The sequence below is a fragment of the Rana temporaria genome, chromosome 1 (genome assembly GCF_905171775.1).
Source record: "Rana temporaria chromosome 1, aRanTem1.1, whole genome shotgun sequence".
Taxonomy (NCBI): Eukaryota; Metazoa; Chordata; class Amphibia; order Anura; family Ranidae; genus Rana; species Rana temporaria.
This window is the reverse complement of record NC_053489.1, coordinates 137,715,285-137,728,702: the sequence shown is the minus strand read 5'-3', so window position 1 is coordinate 137,728,702 and position 13,418 is coordinate 137,715,285. Positions and strand designations below refer to the sequence as shown.

General features: G+C 41.0%; 1 protein-coding gene across 2 annotated transcripts in view; it reads left to right on the top strand.

Annotated features, from left to right (window-relative positions):
* Positions 1-13,418, top strand: part of TMEM232 (transmembrane protein 232) — a 298,409-nt gene that overhangs the window by 93,867 nt on the left and 191,124 nt on the right. For both annotated transcript variants that reach the window (XM_040343279.1, XM_040343271.1), the window contains exons 9-10: positions 5,254-5,377; positions 8,190-8,391. In XM_040343279.1, coding sequence (XP_040199213.1) covers positions 5,254-5,377; positions 8,190-8,391 — 326 coding nt within the window. The remainder of the gene's footprint in view (positions 1-5,253; positions 5,378-8,189; positions 8,392-13,418) is intronic.

The window sequence follows — 13,418 nt, the reverse complement described above, 5'->3', positions numbered from 1 at the left end:
GTCAGTGACAGTCAAGAATGAGAGCTACCAGATGCAATTCACAGATTTCAGATGCTGACTCTCAAGGGGGGAAAATATTTTTTTCAAAATGTATGAGGCATTGCAATCGGAAACATTTTCATACGGTGGTGGGTGATGAGGTATTAATTATAATTGGGTTCTTTAAAGTATTTATGTATCACCATTTTTTTTTTTGTTTTGGATAGTGTAGGATAAAAGTCTTGTCAGTTTGTTCTTTGCTATATGTGTCCCATTGGAAAAGAGGCTACTGGGGATGAGGAAATGTTTAGTTGTAAACCATGCCACATACAGTTGAAGTGGATCTAAACCCCCAACATTTTTTTTTGATGTCACAATGTAGAGAATAAGATTTCCTATCATCTGTGCCCAGTCTTGCCAGACTTCCAGATAAAAACCTGTCTAAATAAAAAGTCTCTTCCGTCCCCTTGCTTCGAGTGACATACATTACCTCTCACAATGAACTGTGGATCAACCCCCATATTATGATAAACATCCAGGAATGTGCATGTGTCCAAGCTACTGCACGAGATATGTAAAAACCCTGTCACTCGAAGCAAGGGGTCGGAAAGGACTTTTTATTTAGACAGGTTTTTATTTGGAAGTCTGTTAATTTTCACTGAACAATAAAAGAGGATTGCTCAGAGCTGGATTACCTCTGTGTGGCAAGACTGGGCACAGATGATAGGAAATCTTATTCTCTACATTGTGACATAAAAAAAAAAAACATTTTTGGGTTTACATCTACTTTAAAGCCTTGATCTTCCAGTGGTTCCCCTCTTAGGACGCGTACACACGATCCGTCAAAACCGATGAAAACGGACTGAAGGTCCATTTTTATCGGTCCAAACCGATCGTGTGTGGGCCCCATCGGTCAGTTATCCTTCGGTCAAAAAAATGAGAACTTGCTTCAAAATGTAACCGATGGACGCCTAACTGATAGGTCAAAACCAATCGTTAGTATGCAAAAGCATCGGTTAAAAACCAGCGCATGCTCAGAATCAAGTCGACGCATGCTTGGAAGCATTGAACTTCATTTTTTTCCGCACGTCGTTGTGTTTTACATCACCGCGTTCTGACACGATCAGTTATTTAACCTATGGTGTGTAGGCACATCAGACCATCAGTCAGCTTCATCGGTTAACCGTTGAGAACAGTCCTTAGGACCGTTCTCATCGGATGGACTGATCGTGTGTACGCGGCCTAACAGTAAGGATAGAGAGCCACTCATTTGGCACCTCCTTTATTCAGAAACATCAGTGGACACATGTGTTTTCTGATTGAATGAGGGTAAATTGTAAAAAAAAAAAAAATTATATATATATATATATATATATATATATATATATATATATATATATATATATATATATATATATATATATATATATATATATATATATATATATGTAATTTCCCCCTCTTTTTTTATCTAGTCAACATTTCTTAACATTTCTAAATGTGAAATAATTCTTTGGAGAAATAAAAGAATCCTTTGCTATGGCACTTAAGCCTAGGTTCACACTGCTGCGAATTCAAAATCGCAGTAAAATGCGCGATTTTACCGCGATTTTGCCGCGATTTGCCGCGATTTCGGCCGCAATTTAATGTAAATCGCGGCCCGAAATCGCAAAAAGTAGTACAGGAACTACTTTTTGAAATCGCAGATGCGGCGTCGCACTGATTAGGACAGTGCCATTGCCGACAATTGCCGCCGATTTGAGATGCGATTTGACATGTCAAATCGCATCTCAAATCGTTCAAAATCGTACCCAGTGTGAACCAGGGCGTATAGGCAGTCGGCCAGAATTTTGGATCAAAAAGATTTGGGGTTGCTTATTTCAGATAAATGCAAATGAGCAATGGAAAATGAGAAATGTGGTTCCGCGGATGGAAAAGAAAATAGAATACTGGGGTGTATAAATAGAGGAGTTTCGTAGCAGTAAGAAAGGTCATGATTCCCTTATACAGATCTTTAGTTAGATCCAATTATTACTGTGTCCAGTTCTGGAGGCCTCATATACACAAAAGTACTGATAACAATTCCAGAGACAGACAGCAAAAAACAGTGAAAGGTCTGAGAAATAAATCATATCAGGAGAGACAGCAGGTACTTAAATAAGAATTCCATTAATGTCCTTTGCTGCCCTGCAGTCTCAATTTGTCATACCTCAATCCATGCTCTTCTATTATTACCAGTAGGGATGAGCTTTATGTTTGGGTCGAACATGAGTTTAACTCGAACACTGGCTGTTTGCCCAATTGCCGAACAACGAAGAATTTGGGGTGTTCGTGGCAAATTCGAAAAGCCGTGGAACACCCTTTAAAAGACTATGGGAGAAGTTAAAAATGGAAATATTGCTTTAAAATTTCGGTACAGGGGGGGGGGGGTGTCTATAGTATACATGTCCCCGAAACTTCACCTGTATTGGTCAGGGGTTATTCACCTGCTTAATACTGTTATTCAGGTATCTATTTAGCCTGACCCTAAACAATGCATCCTGGGCATCCTGGACAGTCCCTAATTGGAGAAGGTTTCCAAGTAAGCTATAGCGAGGGCATTGTTTCAGGCACGTAGATTTATTTTTGCCCACTGAAAATCAAATAACTTACCTACCTGTAAGGAATGGTTAGTTTATATGGGTGATACATTTTCCTGAAAACATACAGTACAGACCAAAAGTTTGGACACACCTTCTCATTCAAAGAGTTTTCTTTGTTTTCATGACTATGAAAATTGTAGATTCACACTGAAGGCTTCAAAACTATGAATTAACACATGTGGAATTATACATAACAAAAAAGTGTGAAACAACTGAAAATATATTTCATATTCTAGGCTCTTCAAAGTAGCCACCTTTTGCTTTGATTACTGCTTTGCACACTCTTGGCATTCTCTTGATGAGCTTCAAGAGGTAGTCACCTGGCGCAGCACCCCATCACTCTCCTTCTTGGTCAAATAGCCCTTACACAGCCTGGAGGGGTGTTTGGGGTCATTGTCCTGTTGAAAAATAAATGATGGTCCAACTAAACGCAAACCGGATGGAATAGCTTGCCGCTGCAAGATGCTGTGGTAGCCATGCTGGTTCAGTATGCCTTCAATTTTGAATAAATCCCCAACAGTGTCACCAGCAAAGCACCTCCACACCATCACACCTCCTCCTCCATGCTTCACGGTGGGAACCAGGCATGTAGAGTCCATCCGTTCACCTTTTCTGCGTCGCACAAAGACACAGGGGTTGGAACCAAAGATCTCAAGTTTGGACTCATCAGACCAAAGCACAGATTTCCACTGGTCTAGTGTAGACGCGTGTAGATGGAGATGCGATTTTGATATTTTTTTATATATTTACCCTAATGCGTCTTTTCCAATGCTTCTCACTACCATACCATTCTTAGGTGGAGGCGGGGACACATACTCCCAGTCACCTGTCCTCCATCTACTCATTAGTATTTGTATGCCTCCTATTGAGGAAACTATATCAGTTTAGTTAGGACTACAGAAACGCAGAGAGCCGTGGAGTGGCCTGTAGCTTATCCATGCATTTGCAAATGTGTGCAACCAATCCTCTGTTTTTAACATACAGTTAGACAGTTGAAGGTGGCTTGCTGTTTGGGTGGTAAGTTTGAGCTTGGTTATTATGCATTTATTACTTTACTACTGTTTGCATCAAATCGCATCTCATTCAAAGTCCCAAACTTCTTTTCTTGTATAAAGGGTGTAAATAAGGTGCAGAAGAGCATTTTCAAGATAAAGCCTAGACCAAGAACATGGGGGGTGGGGGGGGGGGGACATAAACTCAAACTAGCAGGAGAAAAATACAAAACCAAATGCTAGAAAGTATAATTTTTCTATTGTCCATTAAGGAACACAGCTTTGATAATAAGTAATGTAAAGTGAGGCCTCATGCATGCTGGGCATTTTTACAGCTGCTTCTAGGGGCATCTGGCATTTTGTTATTTTCCTCTAAATGCCCCTCCATGTGAGCTTATGTATCCATGTACACATAGGCCTTTAGCAGCGTTTAGTGGCAGGGGCTTTCAGAGGCAGGAAAAAAAAACACTGCCAGTGCATCCAGGAGTAGGGGAATTTGGACAGAAAAAAATGCTTGATGTTACTAAAAGCTGTTAAACGTGCCTAAGTGTTAGCATTAATTTATTTCAATGGCCAGATTTTTTTTTTTTTATTATGGCCAATTAAAATAATACCCAAGAGATCAATGCCTGTAAAATCTCCTAAAAGCTTGTAAAAGCTTTAGACGCTTTTGTTAACCCACCTCTTCTTTCTATCTCAGACTATGTTTGAGTCTTTTTGACAGCTAGGCAGTGATTGTGCCCAAACCAGCATTTTTCTTTTAACACTGTTTTATTTTGTTGTGCTCTGGCGGCTGGGCTCTGTTTTGATGAGTTACCATTTAACTTGCCTGTCACAAATAGGCATTCAGGCTGGGGCCTAATGGATCAAAAAGGAAAGAGTTAGTGCATGCATGTTCCAACTTAGGGACACAGAGAGCAGCAGCCCCAACCTGGTGGATGGCTTAGGGTGAATTAGTGAAGAGTATGGGGGCACTGGTGGCATAGCTGGGGACACAGAGAAAGCTGGCAGGCCCTGTTTGCAATTATAATCACCAGTAGAATGATAGCACTCCCTTACACCAGTTAGACAAGTTAAGGAACAGTGATGCAGGTTGACACCTTCCTATTCTGCATTAAACATACATTTTGATCCTACAAGACAGATTCCAGTTCCTGGACCCACAAGTCTTCTTTAACTTCTTTGAACTAAGCGGTTCTAAGTGTTTGTGACAACTCACAAGATCTAAGCCTGTGCATATATCCTTTGCTGCATGAAGGTTCCCCCTACCAGAGGTTGTAGGATGCCTCATGGCATTCCCAGAGTTATGGGAAGCTTGCCTAGCTGATGCATGGCTGCTGGAGGTAGTGTCCATCAGCCATTCAGCAATAGTTGACCCAGGGGTTCCCTTTGTCTGGGATCTGTTCACCCCAAGGAGATTTCTTTCCATTGTCTGGATGGGGTAAGCACCATCAGAGTTTACCTTTCTTCTACTGCTTCTTTTTTTAGGCAGACTGCATACTGAGATAAAAAGGTTAAAGTGAAAGAAAAAAAATATCAAGAAAGGGCGGACTTCATAAAACACTTGGTCTTTTTCTGCCATCACAATTCTATGTTTTAAAGGTTTTGATTTTTCTGTTTTTTCTTGTTTTTTTTTTCAGGCTAGATTCTCTCCTTGCTTTGCTTATCTTGGGTGAAGCTGCAAAAAAAGAAATATTCTGTTTACAAGCATTACTGGAACTTGGGGGTGACGTTCTTTCTCATGTGCCACAAACTGAAGTACAGGTAGTCATATTAGCAACAAAACTATATTAAAGCAACCCTGACAATAACAGCTGGTCTGACAATATTTCAGCTGTGAAATACAAGTGTTTTTATGTAAACACTAAGTAGAACTGTGGTCCAGCTATGAAAGTTACAATATTTGCATATTCTTAATAGCAGTAAATGAGTCTTAAAACAAGCCCTCACTGACCTCTGTAGCTGCAGGGACCATGGAGAAGTTCATCCTCAAACCTTGCAAAAGATACAGTGGAATTGTCCAAGTCAGCTCTCAGCGATCTACTCTCTTCCCTCTTCCAGTGCACCTACTCTGTTTTATTTTACAGATTAGAAGGCTGGCAAGCTACCATCTAACTGCTGGCAGGGGGAAGCAAAATGATTCACTGAGAGAAAACAAAATTGAAATTGTATTTCCCTGAACTTTGAGAATGAATTACTAGACAGTAGAGCTGCAAGATTCTGGCTAAAATGAGAATCACAATTTTTTTGCTTAGAATAAAGATCCAGATTTTTGCGTAACATCATCTTTCACCTTATACATACAAATTGGGCTAACTTTACTGTTTAGTTTTTTCTTAATTCATTAAAGTGTATTTTTTCCCCCAATAAATTGCGTTTGAAAAAAATTTGTGCAAATTCAGTGTGACATAAAATATTGCAACAATCACCATTTTATTCTCTAGGGCAGGGGTACCCAACCAGTGGCCCGGGGGCCACATGTGGCCCGTGGAGTACTCTGGTGTGGCCCGCGACCTCCTGCTCAGTGTTGTAAATAAAGCGGTAGAGGAAGCAAGCAGCTTTTCAGAAAGTGCACCAAACCTGCAATATATACGTCGATGGCAAAGTGCAGCTAACCGGAGGGAAAACCACATGTACACTATACTGCAATAGACCACAGACCATCAGTTTAAAAGCAGCATTAGGCCCCTTTCAAGCAATTGGTCTGACCCAATTGGACCCTCCATTCACCTCTATGGATCGGCAGAAGTAAACAGACTTTTGTTCGTTTGCACCTGCCTACCTCCAATCCGATCTGCTAAAAAAAACAGAAGTGGATCTGTCCCCTTCCATCTGATTGGATCAGAGGGCCCATAGAGTAGATTGGGCTGTCTCTCTGCTTAGAATATGCAAACTGGATACAGACCTGTCATCTGCCCACTCCACTCATTGTAGCCCGAAACTGGTTACTTAGGGCCAAATTCAGGTACATTTGCGGCGGTCTAACGTATCCCATTTACATTACACCGCCGCAAGTTTTCAGCGCAAGTGCTTGATTCACAAAGCACTTGCCTGCAAACTTGCGGCGGCGTAGCGTAAATGCATCCGGCGCAAGCCCGCCTAATTCAAATGGGGCGTGTATCATTTAAATTAGGCGCGTTCCCGCTCCGAACGTACTGCGCATGCTCCGTTTTGTAATTTCCCGCCGTGCTTTGCGCGAAATGACGTTGCACCGACGTAATCTTTTGAACGGCGACGTGCGTTACATCCTTTCCTATTCACGGACGACTTACGCAAAAAAAATTAAAATTAAAATTCGACGCGGGAACTACGGCCATACTTTAACATGGGCAGTCTAAATATAAGCCATGAAATAGCAGCCGTAAGTATACGCCGGGAAAAGCCGACTAGCGACGACGTAAGAGAATGCGACGAATGCGCGTACCTTCGTGGATCACCGTAAACAGCTAATTAGCATACCCGACGCGGAAAACGATGCAAACTCCACCCTACGGCTACGATCCGAAGGCGTACAAAGCCGTACGCCTGTCGGATCGAAGCCTAAAGCCGTTGTATCTTGGTTTGAGGATTCAAACTAAAGATACGACGCGAAAAATTAGAAAATACGCCGGAGTATCAGTAGATACGCCAGCGTATTTAGACTGTGAATCTGGCCCATAGTCGCTTTAAGTGGCCCTCGGCCTTCAATGTTGGGCACCCCTGCTCTAGGGTCTCTGCTAAAAATAATATGTATATAATGTTTGGGGGTTCTAAGTAATTTTCTAGCAAAAAATAATGATTTTAACTTGTCAGCAACAAGTGTCAGAAAAAAGTTTAGTCTTTAAGTGGCAAACTGCCCTAATTTACAGACAGAAGTTCATCCATTTGATCTAAAAGAACTATATGTTACAATATAGCAATGTTGTGAGAAACTTGGCAGACTGCTTGTTTTGTTTTGTTTTTTATTTGTTTTTTAAAAGCTGTCGGCTTGAGCAGAGAACTCTACACTGAATCAAGGAAATTATTTTTTAAGATCGGGAGGGGGGTAGAATCACAATCTCGCTTCTTTAACAATTAATCATGCAGCTCTACTTGACAGTAAGGATGAGCTAAAGTTCGGGCTAAATTCAGTTTTGCCTGAACCAGTGGGAAACTGTTAAATGATAGCAGGCCACCAGCCGTGTTATTCTCTCTCTTCAGCTGTACACAATAAAGCGGTGTGGATACTGGTAACATAATTGACCTAATATGGCCCATATGGTCATATTTGGTTAATGACATTGTCCAAATATGTAGATAGTTGATTGTCTATAACCTGGCCACAGTTCTTTTTTAAAAATGACTCTGAGAGGCTATTTGAAACTAGTCATAAATGGTAACATTTTAGCAAAATCTGAATTGCATATATGTGTTGGTTAACTCTTGCTGAGCTTAATGGAGGAATTTAAATTACTATCTGGTTGTTGTGTGTGATTACATATACAAAATTCATCAAATTTAGCTCATTATCATTTGCATGTGCTATTGTAAGTAAATTTAGCTTTGAGACTAATGATTCTTATTATTTATGCTGTTTTGTAATATTTTGTCTCAATAGTCCTCAAGTCATGGATGGCATTGGGAAGTGATCTGTGTTTACACTATGGTACTTGCAGGTGTTTGTTTGCATGGATCTACATCAGATATCCAAAAATATGCTTTTATTGGCTTCAACAGTAAAGACCCTTTGAATATGTCCAACAAAGAAGCAAGTCTAAATAGTTTATTGCTTTGTACGACCTCAGATTTATCAGATGCCAGTAAGTATATTTTTTTGGCTCCTACCATTTGTGTGCTGTTCAAATTAAATGAATGATTGGCCATATTTCTTAGGGTCTCTTGAGGTTAAGCATAATGACCATTTTTTTTATTCTGGCCTCTGCTTTAAAGAATATGCTAAGCTAATTTTTTTGGATAGATAATGGAATTATCCATATTTGTGTTTTTTGTGCTATCTGCTTCCCATTGGGTAGATTTCCATTCACTTTCCTGTCCTGTAAGCTCAACAGGAATTGAGAGGAAATCTCTCCAAGGTGGGGACAATGCCCTCTTAGATAGTTGTCACTGGAACAGGTTGCCCCATGGCAACTCAAAAGTTTAGATTTTCTATCACTTTCAGTCCCAGTGGCAATGATTAGCAGGACAGTAAAAGAGGGTGATTCTTCTTAGCAGGGACACAGACAGCGAAAAAACTGTCCAAAAAAACCCTTACTACACAATCCAAAACAAACATTTTTTTTAACCACTTCCTTACTGCGCTACAGTGCGTCTCTGTTGTTCCAGGAGGGTGTCCATGGACGTCCCCCCAGATCCACACCTCTGAGGCACACCCTGGGGCACGCTCTGTGATCATAAAAAAAAACACATTTATTAAAAGCGGAATTTGTACCTGAATAGCAAGGTCAACTTATTTAATTGCAACTGCTCCCCCCCTCAGCTGATTATATTCTCCAAATCAATTTAAATACACAAGTTTTATTTTTGAGCATAGAATGCTTATTTGCCTTTTTTCAGCACTGGTTCAAACTTGGTGCGTGCTAAAACCATCCATTTTGAGGACTGGTCTCTATTGGGTGGAGTTGATGGGGTCAGTTCCTGGCATTGTTACAAAGCAAGGCTGTCAGGTATAACGACTGCAGGCATCCAGGAGCAAAGATGACCAGGTCTGTGTAGCCACACTCAGGAAACTGAATCCTGACTGTGTATGATTTAATTAAAATGTATTTACAGTTAAACAAAATACATCCAAGCACCAGAAAACAGATTACACAGCAAACATATGGATATAAGTGAACTATAAACAAAGTGACAAAAATACTAAAAAAACAAACTATAGCACAATATAAACAGACAAAAGTAAAGCAAGGATCAACAGGGTAAACTGGAGTTGCAAGGAACAGTCAGGAAGGGGGAACCAGGAGTGGGATCAAGAAAAAGGGGAGTGAATATGAGACAGCAGGGCAGAGGGTACCAGAAGCAGGGCATGAATTTGGCTATTAGGCAAACACTAAAGCAAAAGGGACTAGTATAGGAGGGACTAAACACCCTCCAAGCAGCCAGCATCAGGTAAAAACTGATTACTGGGATCAGCTGGCTGCTCAGAGACACCCGCTGGTGGACCCTAGAACTACAACATTCAGCTCTGGGAACTATTATGCCACCAGAGGGTGGTACAGGTCCCGACAAAGGCACCACTTCCTTTTTTTGTATTTGTTTTTTTGCTTCAAAAATGTTATTTATAACCAAAAACAAAGTACAATGAAACTGAATATAAAAATGCAATCAGCTCAAATATATAAATCCTAAAATAGTTTGCAGCTAAACACTTAAAAGATCTTTCACACAATCGCTAAAATAATACAAAAAAAGTTCAGCGCATATTTTTTTAAGGTCCAATCAACATGTAGCAAAGTCCATTATTCAGTAAGGTGAACTACAAGGCCCAGATAGCATCAGCAAAGAGTATCCACGTGAAGAAAAGTGTCCAAGACAATAGACATTAAGTGACAATCCCTCCACCTCCAAGACACTCGTTTCGCTCACCTCATAAAATGCACCCCTGACCTAACAGGTGGTCATAAACGGGTAATATACATCAGGGACTGGAATCCACCCAAGAACAAATGAATGAAGGAAATCTAAGTGCTCTCTGTCTTAAAAGTTATTCAAGGCTTTATTTAAATAAAACTACTCAAATAGAGCCAATCAAGTAAAGCACATAGACCGAACAGTAAATTACATGTTCATCCAGGGTGACAGCAGGTGACGTCAGCTATAGCTCCTCCCCCGTATGCATTATGTTTACTAGAACTTCGTCAGTGGGATGGGGCTACAGTGTCACCCATCCTCTCTTAAGCAGAGCCCATTGTCATGGCAACCCTCGATACTGGAAGCGAGCGCCAAATACCACTGCCCCGGAAAATGATTAAAATCAGCAATACTGTCGGCACGGCAAGCGTCAGACAGACAATCAGCATAAAAACAAATTACACATACTAAAAGGTGAGACATCCCAAGGGACTCACACAATCAAATCATATATATAACATTTATATAAAATAATATATAAAAACCCAACTATTATACAAAAATATTTTTTTTTATCTCTGCGCTGTGGTGGGGTGACAGTTAACACAGATAGGTAATATACCAAACTTATAAATAATCTTTAAAAAAAGTGTGTAGCACCAAAAGTAAATGAACAACGATGGGATGAGGATACTGTGTTATAAATGGACAGCACATTGAAATAAAGTCCAAAAAAGTGTTAAAGTGAAAGAAAATATATATAAGTCCAATCCTGTGGATGGAAATTAATAATAAAAAAACAATGTAGTAAAAAATACAGATTTAAATGCATAGTCCCATGATAGGATCAGCAATATAAACGTATTGGTGAAAACACAATAGTTCAGTGTAAAGATGTGAACAAAAATTTGGTGGTGACTTGAAAAGTGAAGAGGTGATCCAGTACAGTGCTCCAAAATCACCCACGCACCCCTGTGAAATGGGCACTCATCGGAAAAGCTGGCTGCTATTACAGCAGCAAACACACACTCAGTGTAGAGCCACCATCTTTTGTGGGAAAGGCTGTTCAGCAACTAGCACCATCCAGATGTAGCTGTAGTAAATAAAGCTCACCGGGAGCCAGATGAATTCTTCATAGTGTAGTATTTATTGAAAGTGTATGTTAAAAGGCGAAATAAAATTAATCATAAAAACATATGACAATGGGTGCCACTGCCAACCTGGTATCATACAGTGGCCTGGCGTCAGCACTAGTGTTTGCTCCCCGAAGCTTTTCGTCCAATAGGATGTCCGATACTGGGTCAGCAGTGGCACCCATTGTCATATGTTTTTATGATTCATTTTTTTTGGGCTTTTAACATACAACTTCAATAAATACTACACAATAGAGACTTCATCTGGCTCCCGGTGAGATTTATTTACTACAGCTACATCTGGATGGTGCGAGTTACTGAACAGCCTTCCCCACAACAGATGGTGAATCTACACTGAGTCTGTGTTTTCTGCTGTAATGGCAGCCAGCTTTTCCAGTGAGTGTCCATTTCACAGGGGTGCGGTGGGTGATTCTGGAGCACTGTACTGGATCACCTCTTCACTTTTCAAGTCACTACCCAATTTTTGTGCACATCTTTACACTGACCTATTGTGTTTTCACCAATACGTTTATATTGCTGATCCTATCATGGGACTGTGCATTTAAATTTATCCTTTAACTACATTGTTTTTTTGTTGTTGATTTCCATCGGCAAGATTGGACTTATATATACAGTATCTCACAAAAGTGAGTACACCCCTCTAATTTTTGTAAATATTTTATTATAACTTTTCATGTGACAACACAGAAAAAATGACACTTTGCTACAATATAAAGTATTGAGTGTATAGCTTGTATAACAGTGTACATTTGCTGTCCCCTCAAAATAACTCAACACACAGCCATTAATGTCTAAACCGCTGGCAACAAAAGTGAGTACACCCCTAAGTGAAAATGTCCAAAGTGTCAATATTTTGTTTGGCCACCATTATTTTTTAGCACTTCCATAACCCTCTTGGGCATGGAGTTCACCAGAGCTTCAGAGGTTGCCACTGGAGTCCTCTTAGACTCCTCTATGATGACAACAGGGTGCTGGTGAATGTTGGTGACCTTGCGCTCCTCCACCTACCATTTAAAGCGGGGGTTCACCCTTAGAGGGCACTTTTCCCCCTTAGATTCCTGCTCGTTATTACTAGGGGAATCGGCTATTTATTTAAAAATATGTGCAGTACTTACCCGTTTACGAGACGCATCCTCTCCGTCGCTTCCGGGTATGGGCTTCGGGAATGGGCGTTCCTTCTTGATTGACAGGTTTCCGAGAGGCTTCCGACGGTCGCATCCATCGCGTCACGATTTTCCGAAAGAAGCCGAACGTCGGTGCGCAGGCGCAGTATAGAGCCGCACCGACGTTCGGCTTCTTTCGGCTACGAGTGGCGCGATGGATGCGACCGTCGGAAGCCTCTCGGAAGAATGTCAATCAAGAAGGAACGCCCGCTCCCGAAGACCCATACCCGGAAGCGACGGAAGAAGATGCAGCTCGAAAACGGGTAAGTACTGCACATATTTTAATATAAATAGCCGATTCCCCTAGACCGAACGAGCAGGAAGCTAAGGGGAGATTTTTTTTTTTTTTTTAAATGGGTGAACTCCCGCTTTAAGGATGCCCCACAGATGCTCAATAGGGTTTAGATCTGGAGACATGCTTGGCCAGTCCATCACCTTTACTCTTAGCTTCTTTAGAAAGGCAGTGGTCATCTTGGAGATGTGTTTGGGGTTGTTATGTTGGAATACTGCCCTGCAGCTCAGTCTTCGAAGGGAGGGGATCATGCTTTGCTTCAGTATAACACAGTACATGTTGGCATTCATGGTTCTCTCAATGAACTGTAGCTCCCCAGTGCCGGCAGAACTCATGCAGCCTCAGACCATGACACTCCCACCACTATGCTTGACTATAAGCAAGACACACTTGTCTTTGTACTCCTCACCTGGTTGCCGCCACACATGCTTGACACCATCTGAATCAAATTAGTTTTTCTTGGTTTCATCAGACCACATGAAATGGTTCCAGTACTCTATGTCCTCAGTATGCTTGTCTTCAGCAAACTGTTTGCCGGCTTTCTTGTGCATCGTCTTTAATAGAGGCTTCCTTCTGGGACGACAGCCATGCAGACCAATTTGATGCAGTGTGCGGCGTATTGACTGAGCACAAAAAGGCTGACCCCCCCA